At 43.7% G+C, this 21,999-nt stretch overlaps 1 protein-coding gene across 4 annotated transcripts in view; it reads right to left on the reverse strand.

Moving 5' to 3' along the window:
• Positions 1-21,999, reverse strand: part of kiaa0586 (KIAA0586 ortholog) — an 800,223-nt gene that overhangs the window by 751,768 nt on the left and 26,456 nt on the right. For all 4 annotated transcript variants that reach the window (XM_070879138.1, XM_070879139.1, XM_070879135.1 and 1 more), the window contains exons 4-5: positions 20,625-20,691; positions 8,883-9,060 (exon numbers count right to left, since the gene is read on the reverse strand). In XM_070879138.1, the coding sequence (XP_070735239.1) occupies positions 8,883-9,060; positions 20,625-20,691 (245 nt within the window). The remainder of the gene's footprint in view (positions 1-8,882; positions 9,061-20,624; positions 20,692-21,999) is intronic.

The raw sequence follows: 21,999 nt of genomic DNA on the forward strand, positions 1-21,999 counted from the left end.
AACTCCAGGGACTTGAGTCCAAAAATAATCTAGGCCGACATTCCAGTGCAGTGCTGAGGGAGCATCTGCTTTCTCAAGTGGCACTATTTCGAACAAGAGCAGGGGAGATATCCCCGGTGTCCTGGCCAATATTTATCCCTCAATCAACATAACAAAAAATAGATTATCTGGTCATTATCACATTGCTGTTTGTGGGAGCTTGCTTGTGCATAAATTGGCTGCTGCGTTTCCTACATTACAACAGTAACTACACTCCAAAAGTATTTAATTGGCTGTAAAATGCTTTGAGACATCCGGTGGTTGTGAAAGGCTCTATATAATTCCAAGTCTTCTTTTCTTTCTTTCAATGAGAAATAGTTTTAAGTTGGTAGATGTTCAAAAAACTTCCATATTCTAAAAGATAAGTACACAATGACATTAACCCTCCACTCTGCCCAATGACTCAGAAACATAGAAAATAGGTGCAGGAGCAGGCCATTCCGCCCTTTGAGCCTGCACCGCCATTCAAGATGATCATGGCTGATCATGCAACTTCAGCACACCACCACTGCCTTCTCTCCATACCCCCTGATCCCTTTAGTCGTAAGGGCCACATCTAACTCCCTTTTGAATTATGTCCAACGAACTGGACTCAACAACTTTCTGTGGCAGAGAATTCCACAGGTTCACAACTCTATGGGTGAAAACGTTTCTCCTCATCTCGATCCCAAATGGCCTACCCTTTATCTTTAGACTGTGATTTTCTAGACCAATATGTCGAGGAACCAACTAGGGGGGAGGCCATCTTAGACTGGGTGTTGTGTAATGAGAGAGGATTAATTAGCAATCTCATTGTGCGAGGCCCCTTGGGGAAGAGTGACCATAATATGGTGGAATTCTGCATTAGGATGGAGAATGAAACAGTTAATTCAGAGACCATGATCCAGAACTTAAAGAAGGGTAACTTTGAAGGTATGAGGCATGAATTGGCTAAGATAGATTGGCTAATGATACTTAAGGGGTTGACTGTGGATGGGCAATGGCAGACATTTAGAGACTGCATGGATGAATTACAACAATTGTACATTCCTGTCTGGCGTAAAAATAAAAAAGGGAAGGTGGCTCAACCGTGGCTATCTAGGGAAATCAGGGATAGTATTAAAGCCAAGGAAGTGGCATACAAATTGGCCAGAAATAGCAGCGAACCTGGGGACTGGGAGAAATTTAGAACTCAGCAGAGGAGGACAAAGGGTTTGATTAGGGTAGGGAAAATGGAGTACGAGAAGAAGCTTGCAGGGAACATTAAGGCGGATTGCAAAAGTTTCTATAGGTATGTAAAGAGAAAGAGGTTAGTAAAGACAAACGTAGGTCCCCTGCAGTCAGAATCAGGGGAAGTCATAACGGGGAACAAAGAAATGGCAGACCAATTGAACAAGTACTTTGGTTCAGTATTCACTAAGGAGGACACAAACAACCTTCCGGATATAAAAGTGGTCAGAGGGTCTATTAAGGAGGAGGAACTGAGGGAAATCTTTATTAGTCGGGAAATTGTGTTGGGGAAATTGATGGGATTGAAGGCCGATAAATCCCCAGGGCCTGATGGACTGCATCCCAGAGTACTTAAGGAGGTGGCCTTGGAAATAGCGGATGCATTGACAGTCATTTTCCAACATTCCATTGACTCTGGATCAGTTCCTATCGAGTGGAGGGTAGCCAATGTAACCCCACTTTTTAAAAAAGGAGGGAGAGTGAAAGCAGGGAATTATAGACCGGTCAGCCTGACCTCAGTAGTGGGTAAAATGATGGAATCAATTATTAAGGATGTCATAGCAGCGCATTTGGAAAATGGTGACATGATAGGTCCAAGTCAGCATGGATTTGTAAAAGGGAGATCATGCTTGACAAATCTTCTGGAATTTTTTGAGGATGTTTCCAATAAAGTGGACAAAGGAGTACCAGTTGATGTGGTATATTTGGACTTTCAGAAGGCTTTCGACAAGGTCCCACACAGGAGATTAATGTGCAAAGTTAAAGCACATGGGATTGGGGGTAGTGTGCTGACGTGGATTGAGAACTGGTTGTCAGACAGGAAGCAAAGAGTAGGAGTAAATGGGTACTTTTCGGAATGGCAGGCAGTGACTAGTGGGGTACCGCAGGGTTCTGTGCTGGGGCCCCAGCTGTTTACATTGTACATTAATGATTTAGACGAGGGGATTAAATGTAGTATCTCCAAATTTGCGGATGACACTAAGTTGGGTGGCAGTGTGAGCTGCGAGGAGGATGCTATGAGGCTACAGAGTGACTTGGATAGGTTAGGTGAGTGGGCAAATGCGTGGCAGATGAAGTATAATGTGGATAAATGTGAGGTTATCCACTTTGGTGGTAAAAACAGAGAGACAGACTATTATCTGAATGGTGACAGATTAGGAAAAGGGAAGGTGCAACGAGACCTGGGTGTCATGGTACATCAGTCATTGAAGGTTGGCATGCAGGTACAGCAGGCGGTTAAGAAAGCAAATGGCATGTTGGCCTTCATAGCGAGGGGATTTGAGTACAGGGGCAGGGAGGTGTTGCTACAGTTGTACAGGGCCTTGGTGAGGCCACACCTGGAGTATTGTGTACAGTTTTGGTCTCCTAACCTGAGGAAGGACATACTTGCTGTTGAGGGAGTGCAGCGAAGATTCACCAGACTGATTCCCGGGATGGTGGGACTGACCTATCAAGAAAGACTGAATCAACTGGGCTTGTATTCACTGGAGTTCAGAAGAGTGAGAGGGGACCTCATAGAAACGTTTAAAATTCTGACGGGTTTGGACAGGTTGGATGCAGGAAGAATGTTCCCAATGTTGGGGAAGTCCAGAACCAGGGGTCACAGTCTAAGGATAAGGGGTAAGCCATTTAGGACCGAGATAAGGAGAAACTTCTTCACCCAGAGAGTGGTGAACCTGTGGAATTCTCTACCACAGGAAGTAGTTGAGGCCAATTCACTAAATATATTCAAAAGGGAGTTAGATGAAGTCCTTACTACTCGGGGGATCAAGGGGTATGGCGTGAAAGCAGGAAGTGGGTACTGAAGTTTCATGTTCAGCCATGAACTCGTTGAATGGCGGTGCAGGCTAGAAGGGCTGAATGGCCTGCTCCTGCACCTATTTTCTATGTTTCTATGTGACCTCTGGATCTGGACTTCCCCAACATCGGGAACATTCTTCCTGCATCTAACCTTTCCAGTGCCGTCAGAATTTTATAAGTTTCTATGAGATCCCCTCTCATTCTTCTAAATTCCAGTGAGTATAAGCCGAGCCGATCCAGTCTTTCCTCATATATCAGGCCTGCCATCCCGGGAATCAGTCTGGTGAACCTTCGCTGCACTCCCTCAATAGCAAGCATGTCCTTCCTCAGATTAGGAGACCAAAACTGCACACAACACTCAAGGTGTGGTCTCACCAAGGCCCTGTGCAACTGCAGTAAGACTTCCCTGCTCCTATACTCAAATCCCCTCACTATGAAGGCCAGTACGCCATTTGCTTTCTTTACTGCCTGCTGTATCTGCATGCCTACCTTCAATGACTGATGTACCATGACACCCAGGTCTCATTGCATCTCCCCTTTTACTAATCTGTTACCATTTAGATAATAATCTGCCTTCCTGTTTTTGCCACCAAAGTGGATAAACTCACATTTATCCACATTATAATAAATCTGCCACGCATTTGCCCATTCACCTAACCTGTCCTCGTCCCCCTGCAGCCTCCTAGCATCCTCCTTGCAGCTCGCACTGCCACCCAGCTCAGTGTCATCTGGAGATATTACATTCAATTCCTTCATCTAAATCATTAATGTATATTGTAAATAGCTGGGGTCCCAGCACTGAACCCTGCGGCACCCCACTAGTCACTGCCTGCCATTCTGAAAAGGTCCCGTTTATTCCCACTCTTTGCTTCCCGTCTGCCAACCAGTTCTCTATCCACGTCAGTGCATTACCCCCAATACTATGTGCCTTAATTTTGCATACTAATCTCTTGTGTGCAACCTTGTCAAAAGCCTTTTGAAAGTCCAAATACACCACATCCACTGGATCTCCCTTATCCACTCTACTAGTTGCATCCTCAAAAAACTCTAGAAGATTTGTCAAACATGATTTCCCTTTCATAAATCCATGCTGACTTGGACCGATCCTGTCACTGCTTTCCAAATGCGCTGCTATTACATCTTTAACAATTGATCCAGCATTTTCCCCACCACCGATGTCAGGCTAACCGGTCTATAATTCTCTGTTTTCTCACTCCCTCCTTTTTTTAAAAAAAAAAGTGTGGTTACATTAGCTACCCTCCAATCCATAGGAACTGAACCAGAGTCCATGGAATTTTTGGAAAATGACCACCAACGCATCTACTATTTCTAGGGCCACTTCCTTAAGTACTCTGGGATGCAGACCATCAGGCCCTGGGGATTTATCAGCCTTCAGTCCCTTCAATTTCTCTAACACCATTTACTGACTAATAAGGATTTCCCTCAGTTCCTCCTTCTCGCTAGACCCTCAGTCCCCTAGTATTTTCGGGAGGTTATTCGTGTCTTCCTTAGTGAAGACTGAAGCAAAGTATTTGTTCAATTGGTCTGCCATTTCCTTGTTCCCCATCATGAATTCACCTGATTCTGACTGCAAGGGACCTACATTAGTCTTCACTAATCTTTTTCTCTTCACATATTTATAGAAGCTTTTGAAGTCAGTTTTTATGTTCCCTGCAAGCTTCCTCTCATACTCTATTTTCCCCCTCCTAATTAGGCCCTTTGTCCTCCTCTGCTGAATTCTAAATTTCTCCCAGTCCTCAGGTTTGCTGCTTTTTCTGGCCAATTTATATGCCTCTTCCTTGGATTTAACACTATCCCTAATTTCTCTTGTTAGGCACAGTTAAGTCACCTTCCCCGTTTTATTCTTACGCCACACAGAGATGTATAATTGTTGTAGTTCATCCAGGTGATATTTAAATGTCTGCCATTGCCTATCCACTGCCAACCCTTTAAGTATCATTCTCCAGTCTATCCTAGCCAATTCACGTCTAATGCCATCGAAGTTTCCTTTCTTTAAGTTCAGGACCCTAGTCTCTGAATTAACTGTGTCACTCTCCATCGCAATGAAGTGTTCTACCATTTTATGGTCACTCTTCCCCAAGGGGCCCCGCACGACCAAATTGCTAATTAATCCTCTTTCGTTACACAAGACCCCAGTCTAGGATGGCCTGCTCTCGAATTGGTTCCTCGACATATTGGTCTAGAAAACCATCCCTTATACACTCCAGGAAATCCTCCTCCACAGTATTGCTACCAGTTTGGTTAGCCCAATCAATATGTAGATTAAAGTCACCCATGATAACTGCTGTACCCTTACTGCACACGCCCCTAATTTCCTGTTTGATGCCATCCCCAACCTCCCCACTTCCGTCTGTACACAAATCCCACTAACGTTTTCTACCCTTTGGTGTTTCGCAGCTCTACCCATATAGATTCCACATCATCCATGCTAATGTCCTTCCTTACTATTGCGTTAATCTCTTTAACCAGTAACATTACCCCTCCTCCTTTTCCTTCCTGCCTGTCCTTCCTGATATTGAATATCCCTGGATGTTGAGTTCCCAGCCTTGGTTACCCTGGAGCCATGTCTCCGTAATCCCAATTGCGTCATATCCGTTAACAGCTATCTGCGCAGTCAATTCATCCACCTTATTACAAATGCTCCTCGCATTGAGACTCAGAGCCGTTAGGCTTGTTTTTTTAAACACTCTTTGTCCTTTTAGAATTATGTTGTAATGTGGCCCTTTTTGATTTTTGTCCTTGATTTCTCTGCCCTCCACTCTTGCTTTTCTCCTTCCGACCTTTTGCTTCTGCCCCCTTTTTACTTCCCTGTGCCTCCCTGCATAGGTTCCCATCCTTCTGCCATTTTCGTTTAAACCCTCCCCAACAGCACTAGCAAACACTCCGCCTCGGACATCGGTTCTGGTCCTGCCCAGGTGCAGACCGTCCGGTTTGTACTGGTCCCACATCCCCCAGAACCGGTTCCAATATCCCAGGAATTTGAATCCCTCCCCCTTGCACCATTCCTCAAGCCACGTATTCATCTGAGCTATCCTGCAATTCCTATTTTGACTAGCACATGACAGTAATCCTGATATTATTACCTTTGAGGTCCTACTTTTTAATTTAACTCCTAGCTTCCTAAATTCAGCTTGTAGGACCTCATCCCATATTTTACCTATATCGTTGGTACTTATATGTTCCCCGACAGCTAGCTGTACACCCTCCCCCTCCAGAGTGCGTTACAGCCGCTCCGAGACATCCTTGACCCTTGCACCAGTGTTTAAATACACATTTTTGTCATACTGAGCCACACAAACACAAAAGTCTGATGTTTGAGGCTGACAGGTGAGCGCTAGTTGAACTCAGTTACCACAGGCGTGGGACACTACATTTGGCCTCAGCACTCCTGGCCGAGAAAAATGAATGCTGCAGGAACTCACTTTCTATACTAATTCGCAAAGAGCAGTCATCAGTCATGCGCCAGAAGAAATCCACTATTCGCAGATGAGTTGCTGCCTTCAGAAGAGGTGAAACGGACAAAGGAAAAAATTGGGAGTAAACCTCTTCACCCAAATTACTATTTCTGAAACTACATATCTAAAGGAGTTAGATATAGTCCTTACTACTAGGGGGATCGAGGGGTATGGCGAGAGAGCAGGAATGGGGTACTGAGGTCGCATGTTCAGCCATGAACTCATTGAATGGCGGTGCAGGCTCGAAGGGCCGAATGACCTACTCCTGCACCTATTTTCTATGTTTCTAAATAGTATGTTATTATGGGCCCAAGTTTCCACATGATTTGCGCCTGATTTTTAGGAGCAACTGGTGGAGAACGGACTATCTTAGAAATCGCAATTCTCCACATTTTTTTTTCTGCAGTTCTAGTCAGGTCGAACAATTTCAATTTGGAACAGAATTTTTTCTTCAAAAGGGGGCAAGTCCGGCCACTGCCGCCTGATTTCAAAGTTTCCACAGTGAAAACGTACTCCAAACTAACTTAGAATGGAGCAAGTGAAGATTTTTGTAGAACTGAAAAAACCTTGTCTACACATTAAAAAATCAGGCGCAGGTTAAAAATTAGGCGTCCAGAACGAGGTGGGGGGCAGGGGGGGGGGGGAAGGGAAGTCATTAAATTCTATAATAAATCCTTATTTATACTTATACAAATAAATCCAACCTGAATAAAAATTTATAAGCAAAGAAAAGATTAAATAAACCATCTTCCTACCTGTGTGAAAGTGCTTCAGCCAGGGAGAATGCTGCAGGAAGCCTCACAAGTTGAGGCAGCCATTCCCGCGGGGGGGGGGGGGGGAAAGAGAAGAGGAGGCAGCCATTCGTTCCCGCAGGGGGGGGGGGAGGAGGCAGCCGTTCGTTCCCGCGGGGGGGGGGGGAAGGTGTAAGCCATTCGTTCCCGCCGCGGTGGGGGGGGGGGGGGGGGGGGGGAGGCAGCCGTTCATTCCCGCAGGGGGGGGAGGCAGCCGTTCATTCCCGCTGGGGGGGGGGGGGGGAGGAGGAGGAAGCTGTTCGTTCCCACAGGGGGGGGGGAGCCGTTCCAGACGGCAGGCAGGGGGGAAGGAGACAGTGAGAAGGCTGCAGGAAGCCTCAAGTTCAGCAGCCATTCCCGACGGCAGGGGGGGGGTGGGGGGAGGCCGTCGGGAAACGACTGCCTCAACTTTCTGAGGCTTCCTGCAGCCTTCTCACTGCTGCAAGAAGCCTCAGTGCTGATGGCAATGTGCTTTTATTAAAAAATGTTCAAAAATTAAACAGCTACAAAGAACTACAAAAATGGCCGAGTGCCAATGTTTCCTTCACACTGCGCGTGCGCGAACGCTCCAACGTGCACGCGCAGGGTTGCCGGCAGGAAAAAAACTAATTTAAATGGTACCCGCCCCCTCCCGCTTACAAAATCGGCGCGAGTGGTAGGCTCCGCCCCCCTGGGCGCCGCGCCAAGCAGACATGGAGCTGCAGGGCGCTCCAGAATCGCGCGTTTTTTTTCCAGCGCCGTTTTCGGCACGAAAAACGGGCGCCCAGCTCGGAGGGGCGCCCGTTTTTTATCGTGTGGAAACTTGGGGCCTATATATTACCGTATTTCCCAGGAGTCCACTGCCAAAAATATGAAAAGTACCAATAAAACAACTCCAGATCATCTGTAATTTTTCAATAGTCTGCTGTGCACAAACTTCCCAAAGCCAAGATTTTTTTTTGCCAAGTTATTTTGTATTTCCTTTTGTGCATCATTTAGATCTTGTTGCACCATATACTGGCTGCAACTGCAACTGCCAATGCTGTTCTATAACCAGTTGCTAGATGTCAAAGAGCAGTTTAGGCTACCAAAAGCAGAACAATCCAGTATATTAGGAATTACTGATATGGATCACGTCCTACCACATAATAGTGCATTGAATCACCAAAGTGAAAAGTAAAATCAATGGAATGGTTATGCTACTACAACAGATCATACAAACTACTACAGAATGACTTCCAGCCAACTTGTATTGCATTTTATATTTAATGATTCGAACAAAACAACAAATAAAAGTTTTTGCTACAATCACAACAATTGGGTGGGCACAGCAACCTATCCAAAAGGTCAGATTAATGCTATAACTTGGCCAGTTGCCAAGATGCACTTTTGTATCTATGAAAATAGTAATGTTAAATACTGGCCATTTATAGTAGTTTGCATATTAAAATACAAAGGCTGATATTAGCAGAACGATATAACTGTAATTTGCAACATGCGAGTTATCACTGGTAAAATGACAAGCCACATGTGGTCCCAGACCACGTAGTATCTACTGCTGAACATTCCATATATAGATTTCACCAACCTTGAAAAGAGGTGCAGTAGCAGCAATGGCTGCTGCAGAGGCAGCTGTAGTCCTAACAGAATTGAGGTGATAGTGGGACTCTCTGCCATCCTGTGTCAAAGACTCCTTGTCTTCAAGGAAAGGTTTGCGCAGAAGCTGTACTTTCACATTTTTTCCTACAGGGCCACTCTGTACCTTTCTGTGTTAGATGGGGAAAAATACAACTGGGGTTAGACAGAACCCAGAAATGTATCCAATCGTTTTTTGAATCTATCGTTACTGTCTATTAAGATGTTCCTATTTCATAAACATTTCCATTACACATAGAGATAGAGAGATACACACACACACACACACACTCACGTACGTATGTAATGGAAATCTTTCTGCATACAGTTCCACAACATAACCACAAATTGGCAGAGGCTATTTAAAATAATTCAGTCAACAAAAACAACAACAACTTGCATTTATTGCAAGAAATGGGACCAGTGGTTTTCATACAGAAATACACAAGTTTTGCAATCAGTGCCACTTGGCAGTTTCTTGTAGTGGTCTCTACACCATAGCGACTAATGGTTATCAACTGAGAGGACGAATGGTTGGCTACAAAGATCATTAGCGAAAATTTAGTTGAGAAATAGTCTAAGATTAATTACCAGCAAATTCTATTTCCAGTATTTACACAACAGAAGCACACAATTTATGCTCAGTTGAAGAAGTCTTGATAAAGACAGGAATATCACATTTAAACCTGGAGCACTTTTTTTCCCAAGCTGAACCTGCTTCAACATTTTCTTTTACAAGCCTATTTGAAAATTCTAATTTGACAGTTCTACAATATCAACACAATTTGGCAAAGGCTACTTAAAATAATTTGGTCAACAGCTTGCATTTATCAATGGGCCCAATTTTCGGCTGGAATTGCTCCTTTTTTTTGGAGCATCTAGTTTAGTTTGGAGCATCTTAGAAATCGCAATTCACGGCATTTAGTTTGCTCCAATTCTCGTGAGTTAGTTTAGTTTCGTTTTAGTTGGGGTTTTTTCAAAAAGGGGCGTTACCAGCCACTTACACCTGTTTTGCAAGTTTAGGCAGCGAAAAGTTACTCCAAACTAACTTAGAACGGAGTAAGTGTTGACTTTTGTACGCTCAAAAAAACCTTGCGTACACTTTAGAAATTAGGCGCAGGTAGCTAGAGATGGGGTGGGGGGCAGGCGAAGGGAAAACAGAGTGAAGTTAGGGAATTTTTCAAAGCATTAAACACTTCACTTTGAACAATAAAGAGCCATCATCAATAATAGATGATAAATAAATCAATAAATAAACCAATAAATCAATCAATAAATAAAAAAATAAAATCAATAAATCAATAAATAAAAAATGTAAAGTTTCTACTCACCTACTGCAGCACCTATCTCTTCGGGAGCACCGGGAGCCCTCCAACACCACACGCAGCCCTGCCTGCTGAAGAGCTGGTCGGACAGGCCCCGCCGCCGAAGAGCTGCTGGTCGGGCGGGCCCCGCTGCCGGAGAGGAGTTCAGGTGGGTCCCGCCACCAGGGAGCTGCTGGTCGGGCAGGCCCCACCGGCGAAGAGCTGCTGGTCAGGCGGGCCCCGCTGCCGAAGAGCTGCTGATCGAGCGGGGCCCGCTATTGGGGAGGAGTCCGGGCGGGCCCCGCCACTGGGGAGCTGCTGGTCGGGCGGGCCCCGCCGCTGAAAAGCTGCTGGCCGGGCGGGCCCCGCCGCTGAAAAGCTGCTGGTCAGGCGGGCCCCGCTGTCGAAGAGGTGTTTGGGCGGGGCCTGCCACCGGGGAGGTGTTCGGGCGGGGCCCACCGCCCAAGAGCTGCTGGTCGGGCGGGCCCCGCCACCGAGGCGGTGTTCGGGTGGGTCCCGCCACCGGGGACGAGTTCGGGCGGGCCCCACTACCGAAGAGCTGCTGGTCGGGCGGGCCCTGCCGCCGAGGAGGTAAGGGCAGTGGCAACGAGGCGAGGAACAGTGAGGCAGGCAGGCCACTCGGCCCGGGATAGGGGCGGCGAACATCGCAACATCCCTTCAGCCAGGGATAGAGTCGCCCGGAGACTGCTGGGAGGTCCAGAAGCTACTGAGCAAGCGCGCAGCTGCCGGCACTCTTTTTGGCGCAGGGCTGTAGCTCCGCCCCCAGCTGCTTGTGCTGAGCCGCGCCGACTGCTAAACAGGCCTGCTGAACACCGAGAATTTCAAGGTAAGTTTTAGGAGCGCTTTAAATTCTGCAAAATAGGCGGGCCTCTCGGAGGTGCGCCGTTCTGCGGGCAGCCGAAACTTGGGCCCACAATAACTGTCAATCAGACATTTCAAAATAAAAATGAAGGTTTTCCCGCATATAAAAAATTCAAAAAATGTCTAACCCTCTAGGTTTCAGCAAGGTCTCAGATTTCAATGGAATATTGATAGAAAAACTCCTTTTTTCTGTGATTATGATCAATTCATTATAATCAATTAGGCTATCAGTTCAGTGGCACGTTATATTTCTGCCTTAATATACTTTTCTCCTAAATCATATTGAATATATCGAAGAACATCATTTTTGGAGGAAATGGAAATTATTTTACATCTAGTTGTTCTTTATTAACAGTTAGCATTTTAACTTTGGGAAATATTTAATGATATCTTGTCTTGCAAGACATTCATATGCCGCATACTGCAATAAAAACCTAAAAACACAAAGCAATTAAAATACCATTTTGAAAATTTGATATCACTACTATATTCACAAATGTAATCCATTATCAAAGTTTTGTAACATGCCATTTAAAAAAAAAATCAACTTGTGCCAGTGCATCTGTTACACTTAATATCTTTTGCTTCCCACAATAAATTCTGGTTGGACAGGCATTCGATAGCCTTGAGGAAGAGTTCAGAGTGTTTTCAGGATGGTTTCTTACAGCAATATGTTGTGGAACCAACCAGGGAGCAGGCTATTTTAGATCCGGTAATGTGCAATGATACAGGATTAATGAATGATCTTATAGTGAAGGATCCTCCAGGGAAGAGTGATCATAGCATGGTAGAATTTCAAATTCAGTTTGAGAGTGAGAAAGTTGGGTCTCAATCTAGGTCCTGAACTTAAATAAAGGCAATTACAATGGTATGAAGGCAGAGTTGGCTAAAGTGGACTGGGAAAATAGATTAAAGGATAAGATGGTAGATAAGCAATGGTAGACATTTAAGGAGATATTTCATAACTCCCAGCAAAGATATATTCCAGTGAGAAAGAAAGACTAAGAAGGATGAACCATCCGTGGCTAACTAAGGAAGTAAAGGATGGTATCAAATTGAAAAAATTGAAAACAAAGGCATATAATGTTGCAAAGATTAGTGATAAGCCAGAGGATTAGGAAATGTTTAGAGACCTGCAAAGGACGATTAAAAAAATAATAGAGTGAGAAGAACCAGAGGCGACATGAGGAAAAGCTTTTTTTTTAACGCAACTAGTGTTTAGGATTTGGAATGCACTGATAGGGTGGTGGATACAAATTCAATAGTAGCCTTCAAAAGGGAACTGGATAAATACTTGAAGAAAAAATTGCAGGGATATGGGGAAAGAGCGACAGAGTGGAACTAACTGGATTGCTCTTCGAAAGAGCCAGTGCAGACTTGATGGACCGAATGGTCTCCTTCTGTGCTGCACTATTCCATGAATCTAAGACATTGCCCACCATCAGTTATTGAATACATTTTCTTTAATTATACAAGATGGGGACAGAGTCGAGACAAACTCCATAAACTTGATTCACAGCACAAATGACTGGCCAGATCCTGCAAATGTACTTTTAGTCAACTATTCACATACATAGGGTCGGATTTTCGGCAAGTTTTCGCCGTGATTTGACCCTTCGCGGCGAAAACACAGTTGCAAAGCCCTGGCGGGATCCTCGGGTACCTGTTTGCGGCATCGCTTTCAAGTACCGCTGGAGAGAGGTGTGCCGAAGTGTAATGACACAGATTGCGTTACCATCGTACTTTCGGCACTCCCCCAACCTGCCCAGAATACCGACAGGTCAAACCTGTCGATACAGCCCTGCCAGCAGCGCTAAGTATAAGAACCTGCAAAAAAGGTAAGTTAAAAGTTTTTATTTTTAAAATTATTTTTCAGCAATTTGCTAGATAAGGGTTTTGTGAATTTTTTAGAATGTTTTTTGCAATTTTATTTTTATTTCCCCTCCCTTCCAAGGCCTCTATCGCAGCACAAACGACCACGGACTAAAGTTGCCGAAACTCGCGTTTTGCGCCATGAATAATCGTGTAACGCCTCCTTTACCCAGACGCAAAGACCCAAGGTTCGACCTAAAAACAGTAGCGCAATGCAAACGTTAATTTTCACATATCGCTACCGTTGTCGCTGATAAACCCAGATAGCCGAAAATCCAGCCCATAATTTACATTCTAAATGTTTTACACAGTTTCAATGTTAAGTGCTGACATAAAAGCCGAACCCAAAATTATGACGGCAGGAAGTGCATGCATACACAAGATTTTTTTCATATATAGATGGGATTTAATTCCTGTTGAATGCTGGTAAGCCTAAAGGAAACTGCACACAGAAAAATGTTACACATTTTAGGAATAATCCTTGAGAATCGAGGTTTAACATTCAGGAACAAACAATGTTAATCAGAGTATATTTTTTATGTAATATAAACTGTCTGATTGCTTGATATCAATGAGAAATAATTATTTTGTAGACTTTTATAAGTTATATGGTAAAAAAATAATTGATTTGTTTCTTTGTCAAAATCTACTAAATGGAACATGCAACATTGTGAAAAACACTCAAAATGTTTCCATCCAGATGAAAGAGGAAATTTATTTTTACAGTTGTAACAGACCTCCAAATTTATACCAATCTTGGCCATTTTCAAGGATATTATATACATGACAGAGAAATGCCGTATCAGCAAGACACAACTGTGTTTCACACATAGCTAAACATGATGATAGATATCTTTATAATAATTTGAAAAGCAGCATTTATTTAGATCCAGATTTGAATACTGCAAAAGTCCTTACTTTTTGTACCACCATATCAGTTTTATTCTGAATTTTTCGAGGCCATGTGTCACCAGTAGTTTATCAGAAAGTCACAAGTGCACTGCCCATTATTTTCCATCCATTTACGTTAACAGATGGGAGATTGTGGACAGGGCACCAGCAATTTTCTAATAAGTCACCAGTGTGTGAGGCTTTGTCTCATGACAAGAGGGCTAATAATTACTGAATATTCACAAAGGATCTCACCTCAGAAATGTTCTTTAAACTGGGAACCAATTAAGTTGTTTTGAACATGTTGGGGCTGAAATTCAGCGCCGACCGAAAGCTCTCGCACTTACTGCCTTTTTCCCGCCACTATGGTTGCACCAGCCAATGGGTCGATTTTCATATTTTTTTAAAAAATGGCCTTCAGCGGTAATTACCCTTCCGAATTGGTACTTTGGCTGCTGCCTCCCTTGCCCGCTGCCTCAGGATCTGTTGGTGACGGCAACCCCTCCTCCTGCGTGCCTCCCTGCCTCAGACAATACGCAAAAGGCCAACACTGAGCCCATTATGGCTGCAGGCTTGAACCTCACTTAGTGGCCTCTGTGGAGCAGAGAATGACGCCCACCGGCCACGATTAATGAATGAGTGAAAAAGGTTTGCTCACTTAAAAGTTCTCACTGCCATTTTTCCAAAGTTCCACAAAAAATTCTGATCAACAAAAACCCGATCGCAACACACCAGCTGGCTGGTTAGTGACAGTGCACCGACCCAAAAAGCTGGCGGGGGCTGTGTCACTAACCAGCCAGCTTTTTTTAAATGGTGAAAATAGATTGCACCATTGTTCCAGTTTTTCATAGAAAGAAATGAATGTGGGTGGAGCGATCTCTATTTTCAGCTTTTTGCAAATTTAAGTTATTCAAATTGGTTTCCTCCTAATTTTTTTTTAATACAGGGAAGAAAACCTCAGCTGAGCACCCAATTCGATATCACCCATTTCATGTACACCCATGTGATTGGAGAAAAAGTCTGGTAGATCCTGATAAATCTAAAAAGTCAACTAGGATTCCATGAACCCCTCTTGGAAAAGCCTCGGTATGATCTACTTCCTTGCTTCCTACCTTCATGTGACAGAGAATCAAGTCTGATAAAGGAGCTTTTCTAAATTAAGTGCCTAATTTGACGATTAGATGCCTGAAAGTGGAGTTGAGGGATTAGAGTGAGATCATTTGAAAAACACACTCTTTCTGAATTTGTTGAAGACCAGTTGAAAACTCTTGATCAACTATAACTATGTCAGTTACAAAATTGCTTTTATGTGTCCAACACTTCATCCAATAGTATATTGGAGGCAAGAGATGTCCTGAGGACTGGGGAATGGGAGGAAAGGGCCTGCACCCAAGGTTTCCTTTCTCAAACTGATAGTCATTGCCTGGCAATTAAACTGCTATCTCCAACAAGCGAGAGTCTAGCCACTGTCTCTTGACATTCAACGGCATTACCATTGCCGAAACCTCCACCATTAACATCCTGGGGGTTACCATTGACCAGAAACTTAACTGGACCAGCCACATAAATACTGTGGCTACAAAAGCAGGTCAGAGGCTGGGTATTCTGCAGCGAGTGGCTCGCCTCCTGACTCCTCAAAGTCTTTCCACCACCTACAACGCACAAGTCAGGGGTGTGATGGAATACTCTCCATTTGCCTGACTGAGTGCAGCTCCAACACTTAAAAAGCTCACCATGATCCAGGACAAAGCAGCCTGCTTGATTTGCACCACATCCACCACCTTAAACATTCACTCCCTCCACCACCGGTACATCCTGGCTGCAGTGTGTACCATCTACAAGATGCACTACAGCAACTCGTCAAGGTTTCTTCGACAGCACCTCCCAAACCCGCGGCCTCTACCACCTAGAAGAACAATGGCAGCAAGCGCAAGGGACCACCACCACCTGCAAGTTCCTCTCCAAGTCATACACCATCCAGACTTGGAAATATATCACTGTTCCTTCATTGTCGCTGAGTCAGAATCCTGGAACTCCCTCCCTAACAGCACTGTGGGAGTACCTACACCACAGAGACTGCAGCAGTTCAAGAAGGGGGCTCACCACCACCTTCTCAAGGGCAATTAGAGATGGGCAATAAATGCTGGCCTTGCCAGAGACACCCACATCCCATAAAAAAGAAAGTAGGCAGGATATAAATAAAATAAAATGGATGAAATTGGGACTGTAAATAAAAGATTGTTGACTCAGAAGCAGGAACAGCCAAAAAAGACTTCAAAACCACAGAGAAATAAGGCAATTAAAATAAGATTGTCACCATCAACCACCATATTATAGGAAGGACATGATTGCACTAGAGGGGGTGCAGAGAAGATTTACTGGAATGCTGCCTGGAATGGAGAATCTTAGCTATGAGGACAGATTTAATAGGCTGGGTTTGTTCTCATTGGAACAGAGGAGGCGGAGAGGAGACCTCATTGAGGTGTATAAAATTTTGAGGGGCCTGGATATAGTGGAAAGCAACGGCCTATTTCTCTTGGTGGAGGGGTCAATTACGAGGGGGCATAGTTTTAAGGTGGTTGGTTGAAGGTTCAGAGGGGATTTGAGGGGAAACTTCTTCACGCAGAGGGTTGTGGTGGTCTGGAATTCATTGCCTGAAGGGATGATAGAGGCAGAAACCCTCACCACATTTGAAAGATGTTTGGATGGGCACTTGAAGTGCTGTAACCTGCAGGGTTACAGACCTATAACTGGTAAGTGGGATGAGACTGGATATCCTCTTGTTGGCTGGCGCAGATACGATGGTAAGTACTGCAGGGAATCGAATACGGCCAGGGTGATCTCCTGGACTAGTTTCTATCACCTGGATGGGTCAGAGAGGAAACTTCCCAGATCTTTTTCCCTAATTGGCCTGGGTTTTTTTCATCTGTTTTCTTGCCTCTCCCAGATCCGGCTGGGCTGGAGTGTAGAATGTTGCAGTGCAGGGGGTGTCACAGTTGTGTGGGGCGGACTGATTGGGCCGGATGCTCTTTACCTTTCCGCCACTTTCATACGTTTATATGTAACCTTCAGGGCTGCTGACCGAGGGCCGTGTGGCCCTTTGTTGGCCGGCGCGGACATGATGGGCCAAAATGGCCTCCTTCTGCGCTGTAGATTTCTATGTTTCTTTCTATGTTTCTATGTATCTATGGATGATTTGGTCCTGGGTACAAATTTTGCTGAATCCACAATGTTAGGGGCTTGACAGTCAGGAGGACTGACTGTAAACAATCTTCAGGAAGACAGACAGGTTAACAGAATGGCCAGACAGATAGCAAATGCCATTTAATGTAGATACAAGCATGAGGTCATATATTTTGGCTAAGGAAACAAGAATTGAGGATATACACACAATGGAAAGATGCTGAAGGATGTGGTTGAACAATATTATCCCCTCACCATATAAGTGCAGATAGATAAGGACAAAAGAGGCCAATAGCATTTGTGGTATTATAGAGTGCAAGAATAAAGCAGCAATGATAATGTTATACAAGGCATGGTTAGGCCACAGTTAAAGTACAATGTGCAGTTTTGGGTCCCCCATTGTAGAAAGGACATTAAAACTAGAGTGCATATAGCATAGATTCAACCAGGATGATGGCAGTAATGGGGAGAGACTATTTCAATTGGGAGAAGGCCAAGAGGACATTCAATACACATTTGTAAAATTCTGAATACAGAAAGACTAGTGCTTCTGGTTGGGGAGTCAGTGATGAGGGGTCATCGAGTTAAAATTGTTACTGGAGAAAGTAAGCAAAGAGATGAAAAGAAATTTCTTTACATAGAGGGTTGTTGGTGCATGAACTTTTGTCATGGGAGTGACTGATGCAGAAATTATTTCATCTTTTAAGGGAAAATTGGATAACTATTTCAAACAGAGCACGGGCTATGGGAAGAACATGAGGCAGTGGGACTAATTTTGAATAATTCCAGCAAAGAAACAATGGGCTAAATGTCCCCCTGTACTTTGAACATGCATGGTTCTCAATATATCATCTCACTTTTCTCTGCATTAAATTTCAACTGACATCTATCTGCCAAATTTACTAACCTGTATATGTTGCTTAGATTCTTCTTCACAGATAACCATATTCCCCATTGATAGGTCATCTATAAATTTTGATATTGTATGCCTATATCCAAGACCACATAATTTTATATCGGTCTTGTACATTCTGGATGCATATCATCATTAACTAAGGTAAGATATGGGAACAGAGGACATCAGTGAAGGAACATGCACAGAGATGAGACAAGACACAAGGAATGGGAGAATTTCAAAAAGAGTGATAAGCAGTACAAAGAGAGATGGACAGGAACAAAGATACAAAAAACATCCCCCAAGGATCTGTCCTTGGTCCCCTCTTATTTCTCATCTATATGCTGCCCCTTGGCGATATCATCCAAAAACACGGAGTCAGTTTCCACATGTACGTAGACGACACCCAGCTCTACCTCGCCACCACTTCTATCGACCCCCGTTTGGTATCTAAATTGTCAGATTGCTTGTCCGACATCCAGTACTGGATGAGCAGAAATTTTCTCCAATTAAATACTGGGAGACCGAAGCCATTATCTTTGGTCCCCGCCACAAACTGCGTTCCCACATCCCTCTCCCTAGCATCAATCTGAGGGTGAACAAGACTGTTCGCAACCTAGGTGTCATATTTGACCCTGAAATGAGTTTCCAGCCACATATCCGCGGCATAACTAAAACCGCCTTTTTCCACCTCCGTAATATTGCCTGCCTCTGCCCCTGCCTCAGCTCTTCTGCTGCTGAAACCCTCATTCATGCCTTTGTCACCCTCTAGACTTGACTACTCCAACTCACTCCTGGCAGGCCTTCCATATTCCACACTTCGTAAACTTGAAGTCATCCAAAACTCAGCAGCCCATGTACTAACCCGCACCAAGTCAAGATCACCCATCACCCCTTTGCTTTCTGACCTACAGTGGCTCCCAGTTGAACAATGCCTCGATTTCAAAATTCTCATCCTTGTTTACAAATCACTCCATGGACTTGCCCCTCACTATCTCTGTAATCTTTTTTAGCCTCATAATTCCACATAATGTCTGCGCTCTTCAAATTCTGGCCTCTTAAACATCCCTCATTATAACTGCTCAACCATCGGTGGAAGTGCCTTCAGCTGCCTGGGCCCTAAGCTCTGGATCTCCCTCCCTAAACCCTACGTCTCTCTACTTTTATTTCCTCCTTTAAGATGCTTAAAACCTACCTCTTTAACCAAGCTTTTGATCATCTGCCTTAATTTCTTCTGTGGCTCGGTGTCAAATTTATCTGTTTGTCTGTAACACTGTTGTGAAGTGCCTTGGGATGTTTTACTACATTAAAGGTGCTATATAAATAAAAATTATTATTGTTAATAAGAATGTGACAGACACATACAAAAAGAGGGAGAGAGTAGAACAAAGAAAAATACAGTGACACAGATAAAAGTTTGAACATTACAGATAAACAGATGGTTATGAGTAAAGCATTCTTTTGTCCAGGAACAATGCCACAGAGATCAACTATTATATAACAAGTTCAAAGAAAATGCATTTGCAATTTCATTATACACCATGCAGAGGAAAACTTTCCCCATTATGTGCTGATGACTATAATTGCTTGAAAAATTCGGATTTTGCTGCGAGCGGCGAAGGAACGGTTTTTGCCGTTCACCTCGTGTAGTTACCCACAGACTTTTAGCGGGCTTGTCAGCAGAGATGTCTAGTAATCTGGCATCAGTTTGAATTCAGCGCCCTCTACAGGGGATATGTGGCATCTGTGAGCAGCAAAAACAGCATGGAGGCTTCTCAACCAATCAGGCTGAAGAATTCTCACAGACACACAAACATCAAAGCAGGAAGTAAAAAAACAAGAAATATAAATTACAGTTAAATCATTGCACAAAAAGCAATATAAAGATTGGGACATTTACATGCGATTAAGGGAAATACATAAAAGAGCAAAATAGGAAAACTATATAAAAAGTTAATTTCTTATTAAATCTGCAACATTAATTTTCTTGAGGGAATGAGACGCCAAAATTGTCAAATTAATTTTTCAGAGAGGTCAGCAGTAATTATCACATACTACGCCATTAAAGGGAAGGAGTGCTGCACTGTTGGAAATGCCATCCTTCGGATGAGACGTTAAACGTCTAATCTTGCAAGTGGACGCAAAAGATCCCATGACACTATTTCGAAGGAGAGTAGGGGATTTATTCCCCGTGTCCAATATTTATACTCAAAACAGATTACGTGATCATTATCACATCACTGTTTATGAGAGCTTGCTATGCGCAAATTGGCTACCACGTTTCCTGCATTACCACAGTTACTACACTTCAAAAGTAAAGCATTTTGGGATGTCTTGAGGTCGTGAAAGGTGCTAGAAAATGTAAATCTTTCTTTAAAAAGGAGGTGGACTCAAATAAAGAGTTAAATCTGATTTGTGTAAACCAATAAAAAGGATATTAGTTAAATGCATCTATCTATAGCTTAATGTATTTACACAGTTAAGTACACTCTGAGCCAGCACATCTATAGCTAACAAAAAAGCAATTTACTTTTGACCCATAACTGCAAGTAGAATTCACATTACTGAGCAGGGATTTAGCTGAAGATGAAAGTATGTACAGATTTTTGCTTTCTGTCTCCCCAGAAACAGTATGACAAAATATTAAAATTGGCACTTAGCAACTTACCGCTTGATGATAGCTTTCATTGCTTCTTTCTGCCCTCTGGTATACTGAGAAATCAAAATATCATTTCCTACAAGACACGAGAATTCAAATTACACTTTTGTGCAAAGCCATTATAGCAAGTCACATAAACATAATTAATCCTAAACAATCATGGCTACCTTTCTACAAAACATCTTCTTACTTCTAAGTTTGTGCCCAATAATCTTCATTTTTGAGAAGTGGAAGTGTCCCTCCCCAGCTAGCCTTGTATTTCCGATAAGAAAGGTGCAGAAGAAAATTTTTCTCTCTGGTATTTAGGAAGGGTGGGAGAGAGAAACCAGGAAATTATAGACCCGGTAGTCTCACGTCTGTTGTGGAGAAGTTACTAGAATCTGTCATTAGGGACAGAGTGACTAAGCATTTGGACAAATATTAACTGATCAGAGAGAGCCAGCAGAGATTTGCAAAGGCTAAGTCATGTCAAACTAACTGAACTGAATTTTCTGATGAGGTCCCTAACATATTGGATAAGGGAGTATTTATGGGTGTTACTTATATGGACTACCAAAAGGCAATCAATAATGTTCCATACAAAGGACTATTAGCACATGGAATTGAAGGCAACCTACTGACATGAGAAGGGAGAAAGAAAGAGAGGGGGGGAGAGGGAGAGAAAGAAAGAGAGGGGGGAGAGGGAGAGAAAGAAAGAGAGGGGGGAGAGGGAGAGAAAGAAAGAGAGGGGGAGAGGGAGAGAAAGAAAGAGAGGGGGAGAGGGAGAGAAAGAAAGAGAGGGGGAGAGAAAGAAAGAGAGGGGGAGAGAAAGAAAGAGAGGGGGAGAGAAAGAAAGAGAGGGGGAGAGAAAGAAAGAGAGGGGGAGAGAAAGAAAGAGAGGGGGAGAGAAAGAAAGAGAGGGGGAGAGAAAGAAAGAGAGGGGGAGAGAAAGAAAGAGAGGGGGAGAGAAAGAAAGAGAGGGGGAGAGAAAGAAAGAGAGGGGGAGAGAAAAAGAGAGAGGGAGAGAAAAAGAGAGAGGGAGAGAGAGTAGGGATAATGTGTACTATCAGTTTCTCTGTAATTTTATTTGGGTCACGCGGTCCCCTTTTACGAGCTGCATGGCCCATTCAAAATTCCGTGCATACGTGGTTTTTCTATTTAAAAGCTGGGACCTCCCATAGTTGTGCAGCTTAAAAGGGAACATTGGGTAGTATGTACTCCAATTGAAAGGATGCGACTAGTGATGTTCCCCAGGGATCTGCACTGGGGCCTCAGATTTTCACTCTACTTATTAATGTATCAGATGAAGGAATAGAGTGCCACAAATCCAAGTTTGCTGATGCCACTATATTAGGTGGCACAGTATGTAGTGTAGACAGGAGCAGAAAATTTCACGGGAACATTG

Source organism: Pristiophorus japonicus, chromosome 4, assembly GCF_044704955.1.
Source record: "Pristiophorus japonicus isolate sPriJap1 chromosome 4, sPriJap1.hap1, whole genome shotgun sequence".
In the NCBI taxonomy this organism is placed as follows: domain Eukaryota; kingdom Metazoa; phylum Chordata; class Chondrichthyes; family Pristiophoridae; genus Pristiophorus; species Pristiophorus japonicus.